Below are 21,951 nucleotides of genomic sequence, written 5' to 3'. Positions count from 1 at the left end.
CGGACCATTCAGGAGTGGACTGTCCAGCATGCACTCCAGACACAACATGAGAACTGGTTCATGGCCATACCTGAACTAATGGCGTTCATTGCCATCCTGCTTCTGTGGGGGATTGTCCGCCTTCCATCGCTGCATGACACATGGTCAGCAAAACTGGGACCGCCCCTGGTCAACAGGATTATGGCTCGAAACCATTTCAAGGACATCATTCAGCATCTACGCTTCGACGACAAGGACACACGTGGTGAACGAGTTGCGACTGACCGGTTTGCTGCAATCTCTGACGTTTGGGGGTCTTTTGTTGCCAACCGCATCACTTCGTACAACCCAGGCAGGCACATCACCATAGATGAGCAACTTTTTCCAACTAAGACTCGCTGCTGTTTCTTGCAATACATTGCAACGAAGCCGGACAAGTTTGGTATCAAGTTCTGTGTGGCATGTGACCTTAAATCCAAGTATGTGTGCAAAATCATCCCATATCTTGGCAAAGACCCCAGTCGTCCACCTGGGGAGAGATTGTCTGAAAATGTGGTGATGAAGCTTATGGAACCGTTTATGGACAAAGGAAGAATTGTTACAATCGACAATTTTTTCACTTCATTGTCACTAGCACGTCGACTGCACAGCCGGAAGACCACCCTCCTTGGCACAGTCAATAAGATTCGCCGGGAGCTTCCAGATTCAGCTAAAAATAATTTGGCCCGTGAGGAATTCAGCACACAAGTGTTTTCAACCTCTGGTGCCACACTGACTGTTTATGTGCCCAAACGAAAGAAGACTGTCTGCCTCCTCAGTAGCGTGCACAGCGTGGTGGAGACTGAGGCTACTCGGAAAAAAAAGCCGAACACAGTCACCGACTACAACAGCATGAAATGCAGTGTGGATGTCATGGACCAGATGGTTCGAAAGTACACTGTGCGTTCAGGAACACGGCGTTGGCCAGTCGCTGTGTTTTACAACATGATTGACATTGCAGCGCTGAACGCACATGTGCTTTATCAGGCATGCACTGGGGTCAAGGAGAGGAGGGTGGACTTCTTGCTGGAGCTTGCAAATGAGCTTGCCTGGTCTCACATGGCAGCCAAGGAGGTGAATGAGCAAAACCTTCAGCAACAACCACCCACACCTGATGTGGGGAAAAGGGCATTGTGCCAGGTGAAGTGTTGCTGCAGGAAAAACCGTGCCACCAAGCGTTGTATGTATTGTGACAAGTTTGCATGTGGCAAATGCATAAAGGAGGTGTGGCAGTGCCAAAAATGTTCACAAAATCTCTATTAAATAAATTTCACCAAGAATGCAAACAAACTGTTGCCGTCTCACTATTACTACTTTCTGTTGCAAAAGTTGAAATATAAGTTGCAACCTCTATGTAGCTGCTGTATGGGAAACACAAAGGAGAATACAAAAGGTCTTTGTGTCCTGGAACCTACCTAGCCACCCCCCCACCCTAGCTGAGGGGGGAGTAGTGGCCTCAGTAACATAACAATGGTCACAAGCTGAGTTGTTCACACCCGCCATCTGACACCAGCTTGGACATTAAAGGTATAGGTGTCAAATGACACCACTCTGGTCATGCTAGTGTTAAATTAGCCTTTGTTTACATTTCTATAAATGGACCTTCAGAGACGCCGTCCCCGTTATTATGTGATGTCATCAGCTGTGTGTGTGTGTGTGTGTGTGTGTGTGTGTGTAAAAGAGCAAACTAAAAACAACGATCAGTACCAGTCCGTTTCCCGTGTCAGATTAATTGTTATGAGGACATAAACTGAAGACGAGGTGTGTGTTCTTGCTGAAGTTTGTTGTTTTCGGAAGAAAAGTCAGGGCAAGAAGCAACGTTTGCAAAAGTGTACAGAACCCAAAAGTGACTAGCGTAGCAACGGAAGATGCTACAAACACAGCACAGAGGACAGCACAGCTACGGTTGGAGGAGGTGGATTCTCCACGGTGGACAGCAAACAACTATATGATGGAATAAGTTTCACTTGGTGCTAACATAAACACAATATACAGGACCTGGAGGAGTTTACTGTTACGTATTCGCGATGTAAGAGGAACCGATAAGCAGAACTGAAATACAAGCAAACAACCGATTCCTAGGAATTGGATTACTGGGAACCGGTTCTCAGAAAAAAAAACGGTTTTTTATTCCCATCCCCACTTTAGTGGAGAAGGAACTGGCTGTAATTGATCAAACGTTTTAAGATATAGCTTTACTCTCATAAAATTACCGTTCTATTCTCAAAATATTAAACTTTATTCTAAGAAAATTATGACTGTAGTGCTCAGATTTATTTTAATTTTAATGTGGCCCTAATACGCCGTCGCACTTTATTTTTTTGTACAATTAAAAATGTAATGCAGGTCATTAAAAAATAAGCTTCTTAAAATAATAAAATTCCCTACCAGCCTTGTTACCTTGGTATGATTTTATAATAAACCTCTTATTTATTTATTTTTAAACATTGCCCCATGTTAATATTCTGTTATGATTCAATTTCAAACATGCATATTTGGGTTCAAATTAGAGTCAAGAGACATTTATGCTTTCTGGATACATATTAGTTTATTATAATATATATAATATAATAATTATAAACACTTTGAATTTAGAATATTAGATGCTAATCAGTGACATCGGGTGTAGAAAGTACTACGACGCAAGTTGCAATGACTTTCTATGAACAAAGCTCTATGCTGAATCAATGCTTTTTGTGTATAAGTACGTTAATGTAATTTACGTGATTAAATCCACTTTAAAATCCATTATCTTTAACCTTAAGCTATCTATTCCCACCTTTAGAAAGTGACATTAACATAATGTGTTTACTAACTTTTTAGGGCGACCGTGGATCAGGTGGCAGTGGGTCGTCTTATGATCGAGAGGTTGGGGGTTTGATCCCAGTACCTGACTATGTGTCGAAGTGTCCTTGGTCAAGACACTGAACCCTAAGTTGCTCCCAGTGGTCGACTAGCGCCTTGCATGGCAGTCCTGTCCCACTGGTGTGTGAATGTGAGAGTGATTGGGTGAATGAGCTGATATGTAAAGCGCTTTGAGACTGCTTCAGTGTGGTGATAAAGCGCTATATAAAATCAAGTCCATTTACCATTTACCATTTTTTAGACAAACCATTATGTTAATCAGGGTTTAACCAGGAAACATGACGCAGGAACATCCAGGACCTTCCATTAAATCATTAAATCATGAAATGTTAGGACTCAAACTCACCCTCATTAAAAATGTCACATAATGAGACAGATCAGCCTCACACACTGCACTATTGTGCGAAAAGACACGAAATAAAAAAAGAAGCTGATGAAACGCTTTTAGGAAACTGATGATGTGCTGTTGTTGCCATAGAGATCCTATTTTATTCCCATCTTCTGCACTGCTAACTATTTCATTACTGCAAAAGCTTGATTCACCAAAAGTGACATTTTAATTCACGAACGGGGGAATGTGAGCTGAGTTTATAGAGAAGGGCTCCTTTTATTCCACTGACGATGTGTGTTGTTGCCATAGCGATGCTTAAGAGAAGAACGGAAAAAGGAAAGAATGACGAACGAGTAACAATTTGGTTTTCCATGAAAATACGTAAGTGAAAGTGTGATGATGAACTAAATTAATGTCAAAGATTGTTTTCGCATGTGTTCAAAAGTAGAACAAAATTCACCATTAGCATTTCTTTTGTTGTTTATTCATCTTTGTGTGCATTTGTAATTTTTCCACATTTCTGCTCAGGACTGGATTTGAACTTGAATTTCCTGCGTGAAAGAGCAGGGTTTTCCAACATTGGGTCGAGACCCCATGCGGGGTCGCCTGGAGTTAAAATGGGGTCGCCTGAAATGTCTAGTAATTATTTATTTATTCATTTTTTTGAATACTGATTTCTTTAATTATTATTCTTTTTCAAATTATAACAATCTATATTCTATACTTTAATTGTGTCAAGTATACATTTAGTTCTAACTTTATTTAGAATGCAGTAAAGAAAAATAAATAAATATATATATATCTGAGCTGGCACAACTTGTCATACTTGTAATACAGTATAACAAACATGATCAAAAACTAATTCTAGAGAAAGAAAAAAGTCTTTAGGGTTGCCAGAAATTCAAAATAAGTTGGAAACCAGTGGTTTTGTCTGTTTGACACGATTAGATTTGAATTGGAAAATGTCTGAATTAAACATTAATTTTTAATGGTTTGAAAAGCTAGAGTTTGGAAAACTGAGAACACTTTTGCATTCTCACAATAAAAGGTAAAATTAATAAACAACAGTATAAAAGTGTAAACAAATTGTGAATGTCCAGATCAAAAAGCAAATAATGATCAAATAAAAGAAGAATCAAAAAGCTTTTTTTCAAGAGAAAAAGGTTAGAAAAGAAGAAGTGAAAAGGTTAGAGCTGCACTTTGGTCCAAGCGGGTACAAAATTGGATTTCCCTCCATGTGTCGACTAATCTGGCAGAAATCAGCAGGTTGGGCCACATTTGGGATAACAACACTTTCTCCTCTTGAGAAAATCACACCCATCACATTCCCCAACATGGTTGATCTCAAACTAGGGCTTCCTCTGGCTCTGGGTTTAATCCCACTGACACGCTGTACACAGTGTGCAGTCAGACAGACAGACAGACAGTCAGACAGACAGACAGACGGACGGGCGGCTGCGTGACCAAACTCCGACAGTGATCACCTGAACACGTCTGAACCTCAGGACGGATCAAGTAAGAATCAAACAAAGATGGTTTGTAGAGTTTTTCACAGATAAGTCATTGCATGAGTTTGCATTTCACAACTGAGATGTAATCAAATGTGAAATCTATCTGCAGAGAAAAGGCACACAATTCTACAATTTCATTTAGCAGATGCTTCTGTCCAAAGCGACGTAGAACACAAGTAAAAAAATAAGATTCATGGAGGAAAAACCCTGAGCGAGTCAAGGCATGTCTAAGTGTTTTTCACACCATCCACCAAGTCACATTCCTTTTCTGATTCTGAGTCTGATTTGTTTGCTAACTCAGTGGTTCTCAACCTTTTCACCCAACAACCTCCAAAATAAAGGTTCCAGAGACCGGGGACCCCCACTGTAGCTGAAGGTGGTTGAGCGCAAACATGAACATTGAAGAACAGTCATGTGGAGACAGGAGCGTCTATAATGGGGAATAACAAGGAGAGATTTTTATGGCCCAAAAGCAAAATTACTGTCCATTGATATATGAATAAACACATTTATTTATTGAAAGTGTCTATTTGTACGGTTGCCATATGGACAACCCCCAGTGCTATTGGTACGGTTACCAAAGTACAAGTGCGTAGCGGTTATGTTTAGGGTAAGAGTTAGGGTTGGGGTTATAACCAAATATCGCAACAATTTTTAGGGTTAGTGTTAGGTTTAGGGTAGTCTTAGTCACGCGACCTAAACTGGCCAATGACTGACCGATCACGTGACCTAAACTGACCAAAAATGGATAGAATGTCAGTGTATTGATACGGCAACCATATGGATAGCCACTGCCTTATTTATTTCATTTTAAAAACCACAGAAATTTGTTTAAAAAAGTGGTTAAAAAGAGTTCAAAGTGGCTTAAAAGTGGCAGAAAAAAGTAGGAACAATTCGTTTAAACTGACAAATATGGGCAAAACAAATCGTGAATGTAGATCAATTGGTAAAAATAAGTATGAAATATGGTGAAAAGGTAAAAAAAAGTGAGAATAATGGGTTAACATATGCAACATTAGGTGGGAAAAGTGGTGGAAAGGGTTAATTTATGAGTGCCAAAAATGAAAAAAATGAGCAGAAAAGGCATTGAAATTTGATGGAGAAGTGGCAGAAATGGGATTAACGTAGCAAAAACGCATCAAAAGTAGCACAAATATGGTAAGTTTGGTGTTGTTGCAGATAAAGGGTAAAAAAAAAAAAAAAATGGCTCAAATTGTAAAAAAAATTTTTCTTAGTTTCTTGTAGGCATTTGGCAACCCCCTCCCATTGCCATGCAACCCTAAATGGGGTCCTGACCCCAAAGTTAAGAACCTCTGGTATAACTCAAAAACTAATGCAAGGATTTCAATTACATTTTCAGCAAAAATCCAAAATGGGAAAAGGAACAAGTGATTAGATTTTGTAATATGCTGATTGTGGATCAGTTTGAAAAATCGTCAAACCCCTATGTTCTTCTCTTTGGTCTGGTTCTACAACTCCTCTTGCTGGTGACTTTGTGCAAAACATGCTCTAGTTTTGATCAATTAAAAGTAAATTCTTGTTTTGAGTGTAGAACAACAGAGCCACGTGCTAGAAATATCTTCCAAGCTTTTAGAGTGTGAATGATCATGTTATCATGATCACGATCATTGATCCAGATAACTGCTGATATCTGACAAAGAGGAGATTTCGCTCCTGGTGGAGGTTTACTCTCTGAGTAGGAGTGTAACAAAATACTCAACTCACTATCTGATACGAAATACAATATAGGGCTCACGATACAAAATACTCCCCATACAATGTAAAACATGAAAAAAAAAAAGTTCCAAATAAAGAGAAACAAATGTGTAACAAATCTTTGTTTATGAAAAACTATTTGGCTACAAGAGTTGATGACAGTCTGTGGGAGGGTTTTCACAAATAAAAAATGGAAAAAAAATTACCAATCTAACCTTTTTAATTTTATTTCTCATTTCTGCAACACAAAAGTTTAGGACATTTATACTTTGGACTTTCCATTCATTAGCTCCTCTTTCAGTACTGCACCAATGTTTTGGACTATGTATAACTCAAATATCGCTCATGTTTGGAGCACGTAGCTTTTCATTTCCCAATCATCGTCTCAGTGGTGTGGGCTCTAACTCTTGTGTAGCTTGAGGCAGCATCTGAGAGTGAACTTCTCATTGTTTTCACTGTGCTCTGTCTCAATCTCTGCTTGGAAGAGGCTTTAGTGCTCAGATGTGTCGGTCGCTCACCGGACACGTAGGCTCGTATCTAGACAAGCACGCGCTTACTGCGGTGTATGTTTGTTTGCTGTTTCAGCCGGGTTGGTTTTTTCGATGCATAATTACATATAAATGACTTATGAGTCGACGGAGCATCTGCGTTGTCCGCCATCTTGTAAACACTGTAGTGTCTGAGCTGCTATGGGAGGCAGGAGGGCCAAATAACCTTGTACCCCTTCACTTTTTTGAAACTTTTTTACTATTTCGTGCACCTTTGAATTTTATATTGCCATTTCTTTATTTCGTAAAACAATTGCCTTATATTCTAAGCTACGTGCTCCTGTTTTATTGGGCTGTTGAAATAGTTTTTGCTGTCCTGAAGAGACACAGTTACTAAGTGTTGAGATGATGGAAAAGAGAACCTATTCAAAGCTTGAATATCTGTCTCACTGAGGATCAGGAACATAATACAAGATGATCACAGATCCATCCTGATGAAATGATGAAGTTTTGGAGATCTGGGAGAACTCCAAGAAAAGCCGGTGAATCTTTTCTATCTTCAGAGGAAACCGTTTTACCATTACAGCCACTGGTTGCCTTTGATCGGTGATGTATGAAGCACAGCTTGCTGAGATGATGCTGTTCCATCAACCAAGGAGTCACAATAACACCGTCACGACCGAATGTGTGAAGAGGCTCAACATTTCAGAAAGAAAAGAAAAGTTGAACAAGACCGACCAGGAAACGCAAAGAAATCCAGTGAACAATGCAACAATGTGATGCACTAACACTAATAATCTGACACTGCGGTGATTTCCACCCTGAGTTTTTTGTGCTGAACGTTACAGCAGCTGAAACTTCTTCCTGTTCTTCCTCCCTTTGAGCTTTTAATCTTCATTCTTTAGCTTTCGCTTTCCTGTTCCTGTTTACCTCGAGTACAAGGAGAAATCTCAACAGCAGCAGGAAGTGGGACTGCACACACACACACGCGCACACACACACACACACACACACACAGCCTTGCAGCAACACAAAGTAAGTGCACCTGACAGCAGCCTTACAGGACTATTAGTAATCAGTGAACATGAGCAGCAACACGTCGGCTCCAGCTTTGGCAGCAACTATTAAGAAATAACATAAAGCTGCTGGAGACTGTCATTTTTTATCCAATAAAGACATAGTGTGTGCCTCATTGATCAATAATTCAAACATGATTTACTCTGAAAAAAGATTTAAAAGGTTGAAAATTAGTTTTCATCTCCATTGTAAACGCTGACATGTGGACTCCTGCAAACAGATGCATAGAAGTGTTTTTCCTTCATTCTTAATATGATTTCTTGTTTTTTCTTCACCAGACCGGGACAACAGTGCTTAGCTTGACACCCATTTTTGTCCAACTTTGTTTCTCGTATTCCTTTTCTAAGCACGCATCTCAATCCCACAATGCAATGCATAAAAATGTCAATAAACCGGGTGTTCATCGAGGACCTACACTATGTCTTTATCATGGGTACCAGCTTTAACATTTAAAGCAGGAGTGGGCAACCGTAATCACTATGAGGGCCACTATGAGGGCCACAAAAATTTGTTCTAAGAACCCCAACAACATAGTATTTGAGCTTTATTTTCCCAAACTTGCTTGTTTTCTGGAGTTTTAGCCTCTGAAAAGTCACTTTCTGACCAATTCTAAAACCAGGCTGTCTGAGTGGGCGTGTCTATAGATGCGGACTCCAAACAACAGTTGATCACTTGCAACTTTCTTTTGCTACTCACACACTCATGTTATTGTTTTCAGCCAAAAAACTGCACATTACAGTAAAACACATGGCTATTTAAGCAGCTATTGTGATTGTGAGTCAGAAAAACACTGTTTTATGATGTGTGTGCAACGTGCAGCAACAGCAGCTTCAACAGCAAAAGCAGCTGAGTCAGCTGCTACAAACACGTACCGGAGCTGCTACGTTGTTTACTTGTCAGAGATTACAGGAATAGTTCATTCAAGGTGATAGTTCGCTGTTTTGTCCAACCGCTGCGTCACATTGTGTCACAAACACAGATCGGTGGTTTGTGTTATTATTATTATTATTATTATTATAGTACTTGTGGTTAGTTTTTTTTTTCATTTTTTATTCTTCGTGCCATCTACCAAGTCACATTATTAACAAAGTGCTGTACATCATTCCTTGTTTTGTTTTAAAACTGTAGTTGGCAAATAAAACTTTTCTGATGAGTAATTTCTTGTGTTTTTGTCATAATTTTGTATATAATTCCTCTCATTTTTAGTGTTTTTTGTTGTCATTTCATGTTTTTTTAATATGTTTTTTAGAGTCATTTTGTGCATTTAATTAGATCGAGGGCTGTATGTGACCCCTGGGCCGCCAGTTGCTTATGTCTGATTTAAAGTATAGGATCACCTTTTTCAGATAATGATTTTATTTAGTTTTCTTAGCAATATAAATGAAATGTATAATGATTATTAAAAAGGTTATTGAATCTATTCAAATCCACTATTGACTTAATCAAAGCATGTCAAGCTCTCCACACTCAGTCTAACCTTCTCCACTTTTCCTCATTATGAAGGACTCTTCAGGGGCTTTGATCTTCAAGGGCAACACCAAAAACTCACACCTTCATCCTCGCTCTAACCCCCGCCTCTCCAACTAAAACACACACCTTCATCCTCGCTTTAAGCCCCGCCCCATCATCTTAGAATAAAGGTCATCTGTGTCCCACTTAAAGAGGCAAAACACAAACAGGTGACGTTAATCTACAGATACAAGCTGATACTCAGGAAAACCAGGTTTCTGTGTTGCCTGGCAACCCCGCCAACCTGTCTCCATCAATCTATCACTTCTTATAATTTCTCCTTTGGTTGCTTTAAAGGTTGGTCTGAGTGAGATCTAAAATGCATTCTGTCTGGAAGGTTGACGTCACGGAGGAACCCTCTGCACGCACCTTGCCGTCAGTCGACGGCGGTGTCCGTGTGACGTGGGAGGAAACCTGATGCTCAGCCATGTGGAAAAACACGTGACAGACGGGAATGACACATTGCATTTGATTTCTGTTAAATCATTTCTCTGGATGTTGCCGAGATGCACACGGAGAAATATAACACACATTCAGATGATAAATGTACGACTGTTTTTTGATAGAAAGATGATTTCATGATAAATGCAGCTGTTGATTTAAAATGTAGGAGGATGGTAGTCACGCTCAGGAGTTTTTAATTAGAGGTCAGGTGAAGAAAAAGTTTTAAATCTTAACAATATGCCTCTTAAACTAGAAAAAGACTGAATTTTATTTCATATTTTATTGTTTGATGGGGTTCGTGTGCTGTTAAGTTTAAATGTCTACATCTGCTCTTCTCAGTTCTTCTCTTTAATGCGAAAGAAAAATATTTATTTGGCCCATTTGGAAACCAGCCAACGGACCACACGGTACTGGCCTTAAAATGAGAAAAACAAAGTTTTTAGAAACACTATGTACTTTATTTACGAGGGTTTTATTTTGAAAAAATAAAAATAAATTAAAAAAAAAAATATATATATATATATATTGAAAAATTCCGCTTTGCTTATCACTCCTGCATTTCATGCTGCACACACCATGGTAACTACACATCAAAAGTTGGGGACCACTTGCGTACAGTAAATGCAAGATTTAATGACTTTAATAATTCTCTAACTTTTTAAATTTTCTAATTTCAGAATATGACCTTTAGATACAAAACTAATCTTTATCGGTCAACTACATCACGTAAAAGTGTTTGCTTATCTGTTTTAACCCTAAACAAATCCAGATGTAGCGTAATTTACGTTAATTAATCAAACTTTAATGTGTTACATTGTTGCTTTTTTGCTTCGTAAAGATTGACGTTGAAGTATTTGGCAAATATTTTCAATATGAAAAGGAATGAATTCATGTCATTTATGCTACTTTTAAACGTGGGGCAGTGAGTGAGTCCCTACAGTGTTGATGTAAAAAAAATAATAATGAAAAAATACCCTACGTTAGTACATAAAGTCAGAAAATAAATTAACCTGGTTCTGACCTTTTTTTTTTTTTTTATCTAATTTTTTTAGATTTTGGTCTTCATTCAATGTAACACCCACACAACTATAAAACACAAACCTCCACTGTTAAAATCTCACACACACACACACACCTCCTCTTTCCAGCACACAGACGAGTACTAACACACACATGTGCGCACACACACCAATCCAGGTGTGAAGCGGTCCAGGCATGGTGCCAGTACTTGAGGAAGCCTGCCAGCGTACAACACACAGGGTCTGCTGTGTTGTAAATGTCACGTGTCCTGCTGTGAGAGCCAGAAAGCATCTCCCTGCTCTAAACACTCATTAACACATATTTAACTATTCTTACACACACACTGTGTGGGGACGACGCTGCAACACACTAAATAACACTACTGAACTTATTCTGACCAACGCAGCTGTGTTTTATCTCAAATATGTGGGATCTCATTATTTAATTTATTCATAATACTTTAATGATATTTTAGTGACAGGTATCAGGTAAAAATAACTTCCTGCAAACAGGAAATAATAATAGATTATTATAAATAAATTAAATACTAAGATAAATTGAAGAAAAATAAATGATTGTACCTGTGAGTGGTTGGAAAAGCCCAGGTTGTGGCAGCCGTTACATGGAGTCAGGGCTTCCCAGAATCCCGTGGGGCCACAGCTCTTCTCTACCTCGTCTTCCTCCGCAGCAGGAGGGAGGGGTGGGGTGGGCCGCTGTGTGTGCACACAGAGAAGCAGAAGCAATCAATGGAAAAGTGGAATAATAGACACAGGGGACACAGAATGGAAAGGAAATAAAGATAGACTTTAGGGATGTCCCCATCCGATATGATACCAATATCGCATCATAAGGTGTTGGTCAATAACAATATACTGTAGATCTAATACCATATCAGCACAAATCATACATACTATTATTTCTTATTTTGTAGTGTGGAATGTTAGATAAAGCGATGTCACTCATCAAAACTCACCTTTTTAAACAACTTGTGATTGTTATGTATTTCCTGTATTTACCTTTATTGTTGTTAGTTTCTGTTTTGTTTTAACAACTGTAAAGAGTCTTTGAGTTTTTGAAAAGCGCTTATAAATAAAATGTATTCTAATTATCATATTAAAATAGAAGGTATGAAAAACGAACCCATTTATTATTTATTACCAATTGGTTAAACAAATCTTTATCTAAATTGAAAGATTATTCTACGATTTAATAAAAGCTAAATAAAAAAAAAAATAACCTCAATAAATCCGATAAAAACAATTTGTGATTTCGGAAATTTCAGATGCAGTTTTTTGGTCTTTTTTTCATCCTAAATAATATTGTATTGTATTGTTATCATGAGCCCCTGATCGCCATATCGTGAAATCAGTTTATCATCCTAGAAAACACTGAACCAGAATCAACGACTCTACATCACATCGAGCCCAAAATGAATGAAATGCATATTAAGATTTTAGAAAAATAAAAAAAGTTTAAAAAAAAAAGTACTTTCAATGTGTGTCTAAATTTTAAATCAGGGATGTCAAACTCATTTTAGTTCAGGGGCCAAATACGAACCAGTTTGATCTCAAGTGGGCCACAGATTTTAGGCGGGAAAACCAGACATTTTAACAATAACACACCCTACTTTGCACTTCTACCTTAATATGAAAAGACATCCAAGCATAAAGTGACAGATATCAGTCCTTGCAGGATCTTCAATTGTGAGTTCTTTCAACAATTTTCTTTTAAAAATGATTGAAATCATGTGGAAAACCATTTGTTACACAGTGATCATTTATACTTTCTCATGCGGGCCAAATTGGATGCCCTAAAGGGCTGGAATTGGCCCCCGGGCCTTGAGTTTGACAATAGTTGTAAATCAACATGCACATGCACATCTTTTTCTTAGCTAGTAATTAGGGCCGTAATCAACCAAGGAAATGGTTGGTCGACCAAGACGATGGTACACCAGAGAATGAATGAGCAGGTGCAGAGGAGGACGAGGAGAAAGAAAAAAAGAGACAAATATTTTGTTTTGGCGTTTTGTGGAGCAGATTTGCTTTTAAACACAGACCATTTATGATATGAACCTTATTCAAGAACCCGACAAAGCAAAAGTGAAACCTACAGGTCTGACAGACATTAGGTATTTATATCAGAGCCTGACCTGAAACCAACAATTAAAACCTATTTTTTCCTCATACAAATGACATATTTATGTTTGTTTTATTGGTAAGCCTGCTTTTATTAATAAACAACTGTTAAAGCAGAACTAAGTAACTTTTTCACCTTAATGAATCCTTCTCATAGTCCCTGTGAGGGTAATACAAGTGTTTATGTGGTGATTGGGGGTCTTTCATCTACCCCTGCTGTCTCTGCCCAGAAAACCACACTTCCAACTTTCCTGCCTCCGACCCAGTGGCAAGACGTACTGCTTTACGGCAGCCCAATGCAAACTAATGCTAGATTATGACCAGCCCCGAGGCTGCACACAGTTGTCTAAAAATTAACTTTTCTCAAACTTATATCATGGCGGAGCCAGCAAAAAAAGGCAGAGAAGACCTTTGTCCGAGGAACGGAGCAACTCCATGCAGTGACAGCTCAGCAGCAACACACAGCAATCACACACACTCACTCACAACCCAGCGCTTCATCAGGCAGCACACACACAAATGTCCATCCATCCATCCATCCATTTTCAGAGCCACTTTTTCAGCACACAAAGAAACACATCACACATTTCCACACTCCCTTCCGTATTACTTCCACATCATTCATTTATTCTACTTGTCTCTCTACCTCGTACTGTTCACATGGTCACATGGAACTATATGTGTGAAAGCACCCTTAGTGTCACTGCTGTAGTAGGATTTTTCAGTGATCGGTTGCTACCGTCTTGGGAGAGCAAAGGTGCGCATGTAGCTGTGGGGTGGGGGGTGCGGAGTTCTTACGACAGTGACATAACCAAAGGGACTTTTAGGGGGACGCTGAGCGCAAGTTACTTAGTTCTGCTTTAATGTCAACACCAGATCAGCGCACAGGGAAACAAATGCACGTCTAACACAGATGAGCAGTGCGCGCCACGGCGCCAGAGACAGCAGTGGATCATTTACATAATCCACGTATTAAATATAAGGATAATCCATGTTGTTGTGCAGAAAAAGGATTGATTCAATAGTGGATGCTTGTGCTTCAAGCCTGTCTTAATTCGTTCCCTCACTGCTCTGATCAGAGCAGTCACTGACAGTCACACAGCTGTTGCTGGACATAGAATCATGTTTTGGTATTAATTAAATTATATTTGATATTTAACTCTTATCACCTATATAAGTGCATTGCATTTTTTTTTTAAACAGTATTGAAACTCATACCGTTGCTGGTTGGCAGCCCCACTAGTAATATACTGTATTAAACCCATTTAATGTAAACGTGACTAGTAAAGACACTGTGACCATTTGGCATTAATGTGAAAACAATAATGTATCAGCTTAGGTTGGATTCTGTTCCCGTGTTCATCACCGTCCTCTTTCCTGTAACCATGCCGAAGCTCGTTACAGGAAACACTGAAAGCATAGACAGGTTTTAAAAAAATAATATATGTGGAAATAACTGAGCAGCGCCGTTTTAAACTATGCACTGAGTGTGAGAGAAAAGTGCTGTTAGCAGCAGAAAAAGAACTTAATATATCTGTCTCACACACACAGTCCTTCCCTGGAGCTCTCTGGCTCTCAGACGACAGGTAGGTGTGTGTGTGTGTGTGTGTGTGTGTGTGTGTGTGTGTGTGTGTGTGTGTGTGTGTGTGTGTGTGTGTGTGTGTGTGTGTGTGAGAGAGAGAGAGAGAGAGCTCAGCAGCATCTGCACACCTGATATCTGATCAACTGTGTGAAACCAAAAAGGAAACAAACATAAAAATCCCCCTAAAAAAGTGAACTGTGTTAGCTGGCAACACATAGAGGGTTGAGCTGGATGCAGATGGATGCAGATGGATGAAAACAGTAGGAAGACAAATTCTGACAACAGAAGGTCACTGAGCACACACACTGAACATCATATGATAGTGAAAATGTGACATCTAGCATGAATTATTCAACAGTCAGGACTAAGTCTCCTCCCTGTCACTGTGTGCGTGTGTGTGTGTGTGTGTGTGTGTGTGTGTGTGTGTGTGTGTGTGTGTGTGTGTGTGTGTGTGTGTGTGTGTGCCAATGGAGAAGCTGACAGTGATGGATCAGATATTATAGGATGATCCACAGAGGGCTGTGTTGGTGAGCAAACAGATAAAGGAGTTAAACACAACGATAAAATGATGAAATACTTTTATCGTGAGCAGAAAGTGGGCCTTTAAAGGTCTGAGCGTCTAACAAAACAAAGCGGTCATATGTATGTGTGTGTTTCCTCCTGGTAAAAAAAAGGTTAGTAAATAAATAAATATGATTGTGTCAAAGCTTGCGTGTTATTTTTGTTAAAGAAAAGACAGAGCAGATTAAAGCCCCAACCCCACTTTAGTTAAGTTAAATGAAAGCTGAAATGACCACCCTTATTACTTCTATCTTAGCGCTTACCGCTCCCACTAAAGGTCACTGTCGTAAACACTCCTCACCCCCCGCCACCTGCGTGCATGGATGGATATTTGTGTGTGTGCTGCCTGATGGAGTGCTGGGTTGTGAGTGTGTGTGTGTGCGTGCCTGTTGCCGCGACAACGGTACATGATTGCTGTGTGTTGCTGCTGAGCTGTCACTGCATGAAGTTGCTCCGTTCCTCAGACAAAAGTCTTCTCTGCCTTTTTTTTGCTGGCTCTGCCACGATATAAGTTTGAGAAAAATGAATTTGTAGACATCTGTGTACAGCCACAGGTCTGGTCATAATCTAGTATTAGTTTGTATTGGGCTGCCGTAAAGCAGTACGTCTTGCCGTAAAGCAGTACGTCTTGCCGTAAAGTAGTACGTCTTGCCACCGGGTCGGAGGCAGGAAAGTCACAAGTGCTGTTTTCTGGCCAGAGAAAGCAGGGGAAGATGAAAGACCCCCCAATCACCCCATAAACACTTGTATTACCCTCACAGGGACTATGAGAAGGATTTATTAAGGTGAAAAAGTTACTTAGTTCTGCTTTAATTTAAAGCTGTTAATTAACTCAATACAAACCTTTGAACTATGTGAAAAAGCCGGAAAACCCAAACAACCTAGTCTGTCTATCAGCAGCTGAAACACAATGATCTGTCCAGGTGCAGAAAAAGTTCTTAGACCAGGGCTGTCAAACTTATTTTAGTTCAAGGGCCAAATATGGACCACTTTGATCTGAAGTAGGCCGCACATTTTTGGCGGAAAAACAAGCAATTTCAACATTACTCTACCCTATAAATACAGTATATGTAAAGTAATGGAAGTTACAGACAATATCTAATGTTTGTGACCAATTTTTTTCATTCAATTTTGGAAAAAAAACTGGTAATTTGCTTAAAAATAATGTGATAAAAGCACGGGATTTGTGTATTTAAGAGCTGAGATATCCACAACTGAATGAGTTGGTATTTCTACACAATGATTCATGTTTTCTGTAGTTTGGACTTTATCGTGCAGCCTGATTTTTGACGCTCTATGGCCAGAGTTTGACACGTGCCTTAGACAAGAATAGAGTTCAAAATCATCCTCATATTTTTTCTTCTTCTTTAGATTTTTTAAATTTATTTATTTTATTTTTAAAAAAAAATCCTCCTCCGAGAGAACAAAGCCCTGAATACATCTTTGAAATATTCATTCAATACAGAACCAGAGAGTTGCTGGTTCGAATCCACTGTGGGACAAACAGCAATTCCCTTAACCCTACTGCTTGCATGGCGTCATTGCATTGGTTAAATAAAGGTCAAATAAAAAAACATTTAACAAATAAAAAAGTGAATCATCTATCTTCATTGTGTGATCACCACAATGTCTGTTAACATAAAGTTACTGATTTTTAAACTGTTTAAAATGTTTTTACAACTTGTATTCATGCTTTTAAATTCACTCTGTTTGGCTTTATGGTTTAAATATCTCTATCGGAATTTTTCATTTTGAATTAAGGCAAGGCTAACTTTATTATAGCACATTTAAAAAACAAGGCAATACAATGTGCTTTACATGATTAAAATGTGCAACAGTTTTAAAAACATTTAACAGTTTAAAAATCAATAAGAACGTTAAAATCAGCAGCAAAAACTAAAGATCAACAATAATATGATTAAAAATCTCCTTCTCAGTCATACGCAGTAGAGAAAAAGAGTGCCTTGGCTTTAATTAAGAGTTCAGAATTAATAGTGTCACAATCTCATATACGTGTTTGTTCGATATCAGCAAAAAAAGTATTGTATTACATCGGCCTGCATCTAAAATATCCAATATGAAAAGTATCAATGTTATTTTTCAGGGTCTTCAAATTCATTTTATTAAATTTACAATATTCTTCTGTTTAATGTTAAAATGTGCGTGACCCAATGGTCGTTATCGTATCCGAAATTAAAAAATTGTATCGAACACCTGTATTTTTAATCACGTAAAGCACACTGTGTATTCAATGTGCTGTAGAAATCATTTTTGCCCAATGCCTTACTTGTGAAGACACAGGGAGAACATGCAACCTGCACAGAGCACGGTCTCCATGTGAACCCTAACCAGGCTCCTCTCTATCATTGTCACCGTCATGTGACCTTGAACGTTTTCTGCACTAAATCATTCCTGGATTTGTTATTGTGCGTCACATAGAAATAATCATCTGTTGGCTTTTTTATGACACATGTTTTATTCATGTTCGAGAGAAATCTCTGGGTGAAAAAAACTATGTGGAGAAATGCAGCCTGGGGGTATACGCACGCACGCACGCACGCACACACACACGCACACACACACACAGTGGACGTCAGTAATAGAATACAAATTGGAACTTAAAAAGAGAGAGAGGGAAAGGGACGTAAGATGGATGGAGATAATTACAGCTTGCTCAGAGGATGTGTGCATGTGTGTATCATACACAGATGTGTGTGTGTGTGTGTGTGTGTGTGTGTGTGTGTGTGTGTGTGTGTAAGTACATGACCAGCGAGAGGTCTAATTATTTTCTGCATTGTATGCAAACATACATTAGCTCACATTTATCCACATCTTACTACAAATAGATGAAAGAACTGATGGGATATTGATCGGCGTCAGAGACTCAATCAGTGTTGGTTCTCAGGTCCTGCGGTGTGTGAGAGTAATGCAGGCTCAGGTGGAGGAGGGTCAGCGTGACGGATGACCTGTTGGTCAACAATCTCGGAGCCTCTTTTTCAGGGCCGAAAACCATTCAAAAGTAATGAGTTTACTGCAGTGTAGGACTGGAAACGTGGAACTGGAGGCCAGTGTGTGCACGCTGGATTAAGAAACCATCAAACATGACATTAGGACCTCCTAACTCAGGGGTGTCAAACTCATTTTAGTTCAGGGACCAAACACGGACCAGTTTGATCTGAAGTGGACTGCAGAGGTTGGGAATCAAGCAATTTCAACATAAGTGCTACTTTGCATTTCTACGAAAGCATATTGTATTCACTAGAAAAAGAAAAAATATCAGTTTTTTCTGTTTGTTTTTTGGTCTATTTTTTTCTGTTTTTCGAGGTAATATTTTTTTTTTTTTCCAGAGTCGTTTTTTCCTGTTTTTCAAACTAATTTTTTCTTGTTTTTTTCTTTTTTCAAAGTAATCTTTCCTGATTTTCAGAGTATTTTTAGTTTTTGTTTTCATGGGTCATTTTTTCTGTTTTTGCAGAGTAATATTTTCCTGTTTTCTGAGTAACATTTTTCTGTTTTTTGGAGTAATTTTTTCCTTTTTTTCGAAGTAATATTTTCCTGTTTTTCTGAGTAATTTTTTTTCTGTTTTTCAGATTCATTTGTTTATGAATTATCGAGATACTTGGAAATCTTGCAAGAACATCCATGCTATGGCGACTCCTTACTGCACGCTTTAACTCTCGACCCATTCCAGGTCAATTATTACTGTATTTTCAGCAACAAAACGGCCATGTTTGCTCTCAGAAAAGAAATAAATGCATCTGTTGTTTCAAATGCTCTCTAAGGTCAGAAAAACAAAGAAAAACAGGATGGAGACGTGCCTGAAAAAAAATAAAATAAAACAAAATAAAAGTCCAAAAAAGAGAAAAAAATCACTCCAAAAAACAGAAGATAAAAAAAAAATGGATTGGATGTTGAAAAGGACCATGTGTTCTTACTCATATTTTATCAAATGTTCACTTGCTCTCGTACCTTGTTGATAAAGACAGAAACAATGAGGTTTGCCCTCATTATTAATGCTCACAAAGTTTTACCACAAACTGGTTGATGAATAATTACAAATGAGGCTGAAAAAAGTCTGAATACTGTGAAGCTCAGAACAAATTACAGCCATAATTCAACACACAAACTGCAGCAACAGGCCATGTGGGATCAGTCTGCCCCCTGATGGACAGTTAATGTAGATGCAATGTTTTATGTGACTTTAAAGCACTGAGCTGAGGCCCACTAGAGAGCCATGAAAAGTCCCTTTAATGGACCACAGAAGAAAGAGAATTAACATCTACATGTGTTATATATCCTCTAATGGTTGTACTAGTAAATGTAAAGCAGAAAATAATCATTCGCTCCATTGAGAAACTAATCTGACTTGAATTAAATAGTCCAAATGTTTGAATTCAACAATAAAACCACGTTATCAACTATCCATATCCTACAAAATAAGAGCTTCTCTTTCAGAATTAAAGATGTATATTTTGGATTGAAACTTCAAAAATGTTAAAAGGTTTTACCTAAAATCTGAGCTTAATATGTAGAGCAGAGTTGGTCAACTGTTATCACAGCAGGGTTAAAGGTGCAGTCTGCAACTCTTATAAAAGTGACTTGTTGTCATATTTGCTAAAGCTGTCACTATGTAGGGACAGCTTGACATGAAACTTTAGTTTGTGTGAAAAAAACAGACTCATTGAGCCCCGCCCCCTGCTGCTCCTGCAGCCTTTGGCAGATTGCCAGAATGCACCGCGACCGAGAAAAAAGAACCAATCAGAACCAGGATTGTGTTTGATGGGCTGTGGCGGGGTTCGATTTTCGTTCAAAAAGAAGAACCACGACCATCCATATGGCAAGTCGACTTTCATTTATTTTTCCAAAAATGGTGCCGGTGCTCAATATTTACAGTGGAACACAAATATTTACATCAAGAGAAAAAAAAAACACAACCTGGTCCCAGCTCTACTTCCAGCTGAGAGGCTTTCAGAAATGTCCAGGTACATTGCTCCCACATGCACCTCCAGAGAAAGACTCCCTCTATGCAGCTTCCTACACTGCTTTAAACAGGTTAGCCCCTCCCATGGGTGTGGTTTAAATTAAACCAAAAACAATTATTAAGGAATACAAACAAAAACAATATTCACATCCTTTTCAAATGATAACTGATTTTCTAATAAACAAATGCATTTTTCAAATCACATCCTAAATTAATCCCCATATAAATGTAAAAACAATTAAGACAAAATAACCCCTGATCACATGATCTCCCACCCTGCGCTACTGCCTTACATAATCCCTTAGTTAACTCCGCCCCGTTTTGTCCGTCAGCTGCTCAGAGACGTCATGTCACCGGTAAGAGTTTCCGTGTGTGTGTGTGAGAATGTGTGAATGTTTGTGCAGCAGGTGAAGCCTAGAACAGTCAAGTGTGCACCCCTGGCTGACTCTAGCAACAGTTGGGGAAGAAAGATATGAGTTAAATGCATGATGTGAGGAGAAATACGGAGAGGAGAAAGAGAATGTGTGTGACGTGTTTGTGTGTGTGTGCGCGTGCGCTGCTGCTCGGTTAGTGACGGCACTGCTCCGTCACATGGGCTGTCTGACAGCTATTGCTCACAGGCTCCGCCCCTTTCCCAGAGCTAGAGCGCCATCTTTTTTACAGTGTATGGTCTGGAGGAGTAGAAGATGGAATTGGTGACTTTTCTGCTTGAAAGGTAATTACTGCTGCTTGATTTACATTATGTTTGATTTGTAATTGTTACACTAGAACTCTGTGGTGCATGTGTTGTTCATGTGTGCGCAGCAGCCTCCGTGTGGGCTGCTGTAAGTGACACTGTGTTGTTGCTGCTGCTGCTACTGCTGAGGTGTGTACACATTGAGAGAGCGAGAGAAGCGCTGCAGTAACATGCTTTTAACAGAGCATGTTATATTACTGTGATGTTGCTGTCTGGCTAACGTTAGCTTGTTAGCTCCTCTGAGGGAGGAACTTTGGAAAGCAGAGCAGCAGGGAGGGAGAGGGAGAGAGGGATCTGAAAGTCGCAGACTGCACCTTTAACCCAGAAGCCAAATTATCAACATTCATGCCCACATTTAGAATAATGACTAATCTGAGCATTAATGATGGACATTGTATATTTAAAGTCATTTAGTGTGTTTTTGTTGTTGTTTTTGTGAATATTATTTTATGTTTTTCTCTCATTTAATGTAATTATAGAGTCAATTAAGTATTTTTGTTTACATTTTGTGCGTACAGTTATTTTGTGTGTTTTTGTTGGATTGTTTTGTAATTTAACATATTTTTGTTGTCATTCTGTATATTATTATCTACTTTTTATGCATTCTTATTGCCATTTTCTATCTCATTTAATGTTTTGTTGGAGTCATTTTGGATATTTTTCTCAAATGTAATGTTCTTTTGGAGTCTTTTAGTGTACTAGTACAGTGCCCGTCAGAAGTATGCATTCATATAGTAGGCGCTTAAGGAGAGTTGTCAATTATGGGCATAATAACATACTCTGTAGCATTATTAAGGGGTATATTTGCAGGTGCAAAGTAAAATAACGTGTGCAATTTCCCTGCTTTAATTCAATGAGACATGTGTATGATGAATGTGTTGGTTTTTTTACTCATTTTTATATTCTTTGTTTAATTATTGTTTGTTGTTGCCATTGTAGTGTTATTCTGGAGTCATTTTGTGTGTGTGTTTTTTTTTTTA

At 38.7% G+C, this 21,951-nt stretch overlaps 1 protein-coding gene and 1 long non-coding RNA gene across 5 annotated transcripts in view; one reads left to right on the top strand and one right to left on the bottom strand.

Moving 5' to 3' along the window:
• The window catches only part of anks1b (ankyrin repeat and sterile alpha motif domain containing 1B), a 298,928-nt gene that overhangs the window by 177,361 nt on the left and 99,616 nt on the right, over positions 1 to 21,951 (bottom strand). For all 4 annotated transcript variants that reach the window (XM_028451136.1, XM_028451140.1, XM_028451138.1 and 1 more), the window contains exon 10: positions 11,561 to 11,692. In XM_028451136.1, the coding sequence (XP_028306937.1) occupies positions 11,561 to 11,692 (132 nt within the window). The remainder of the gene's footprint in view (positions 1 to 11,560; positions 11,693 to 21,951) is intronic.
• LOC114465855 (uncharacterized) overlaps positions 20,727 to 21,951 on the top strand; it is a 29,084-nt gene continuing 27,859 nt past the window's right edge. Inside the window, exon 1 of the long non-coding RNA XR_003674350.1 lies at positions 20,727 to 20,833. This is a non-coding gene — a long non-coding RNA (uncharacterized LOC114465855). The remainder of the gene's footprint in view (positions 20,834 to 21,951) is intronic.

The sequence above is a fragment of the Gouania willdenowi genome, chromosome 6 (assembly GCF_900634775.1).
Source record: "Gouania willdenowi chromosome 6, fGouWil2.1, whole genome shotgun sequence".
Lineage (NCBI taxonomy): Eukaryota > Metazoa > Chordata > Actinopteri > Blenniiformes > Gobiesocidae > Gouania > Gouania willdenowi.
The sequence above is the reverse complement of the archived record's forward strand: the minus strand, read 5'-3'. Positions and strand labels throughout refer to the sequence as shown.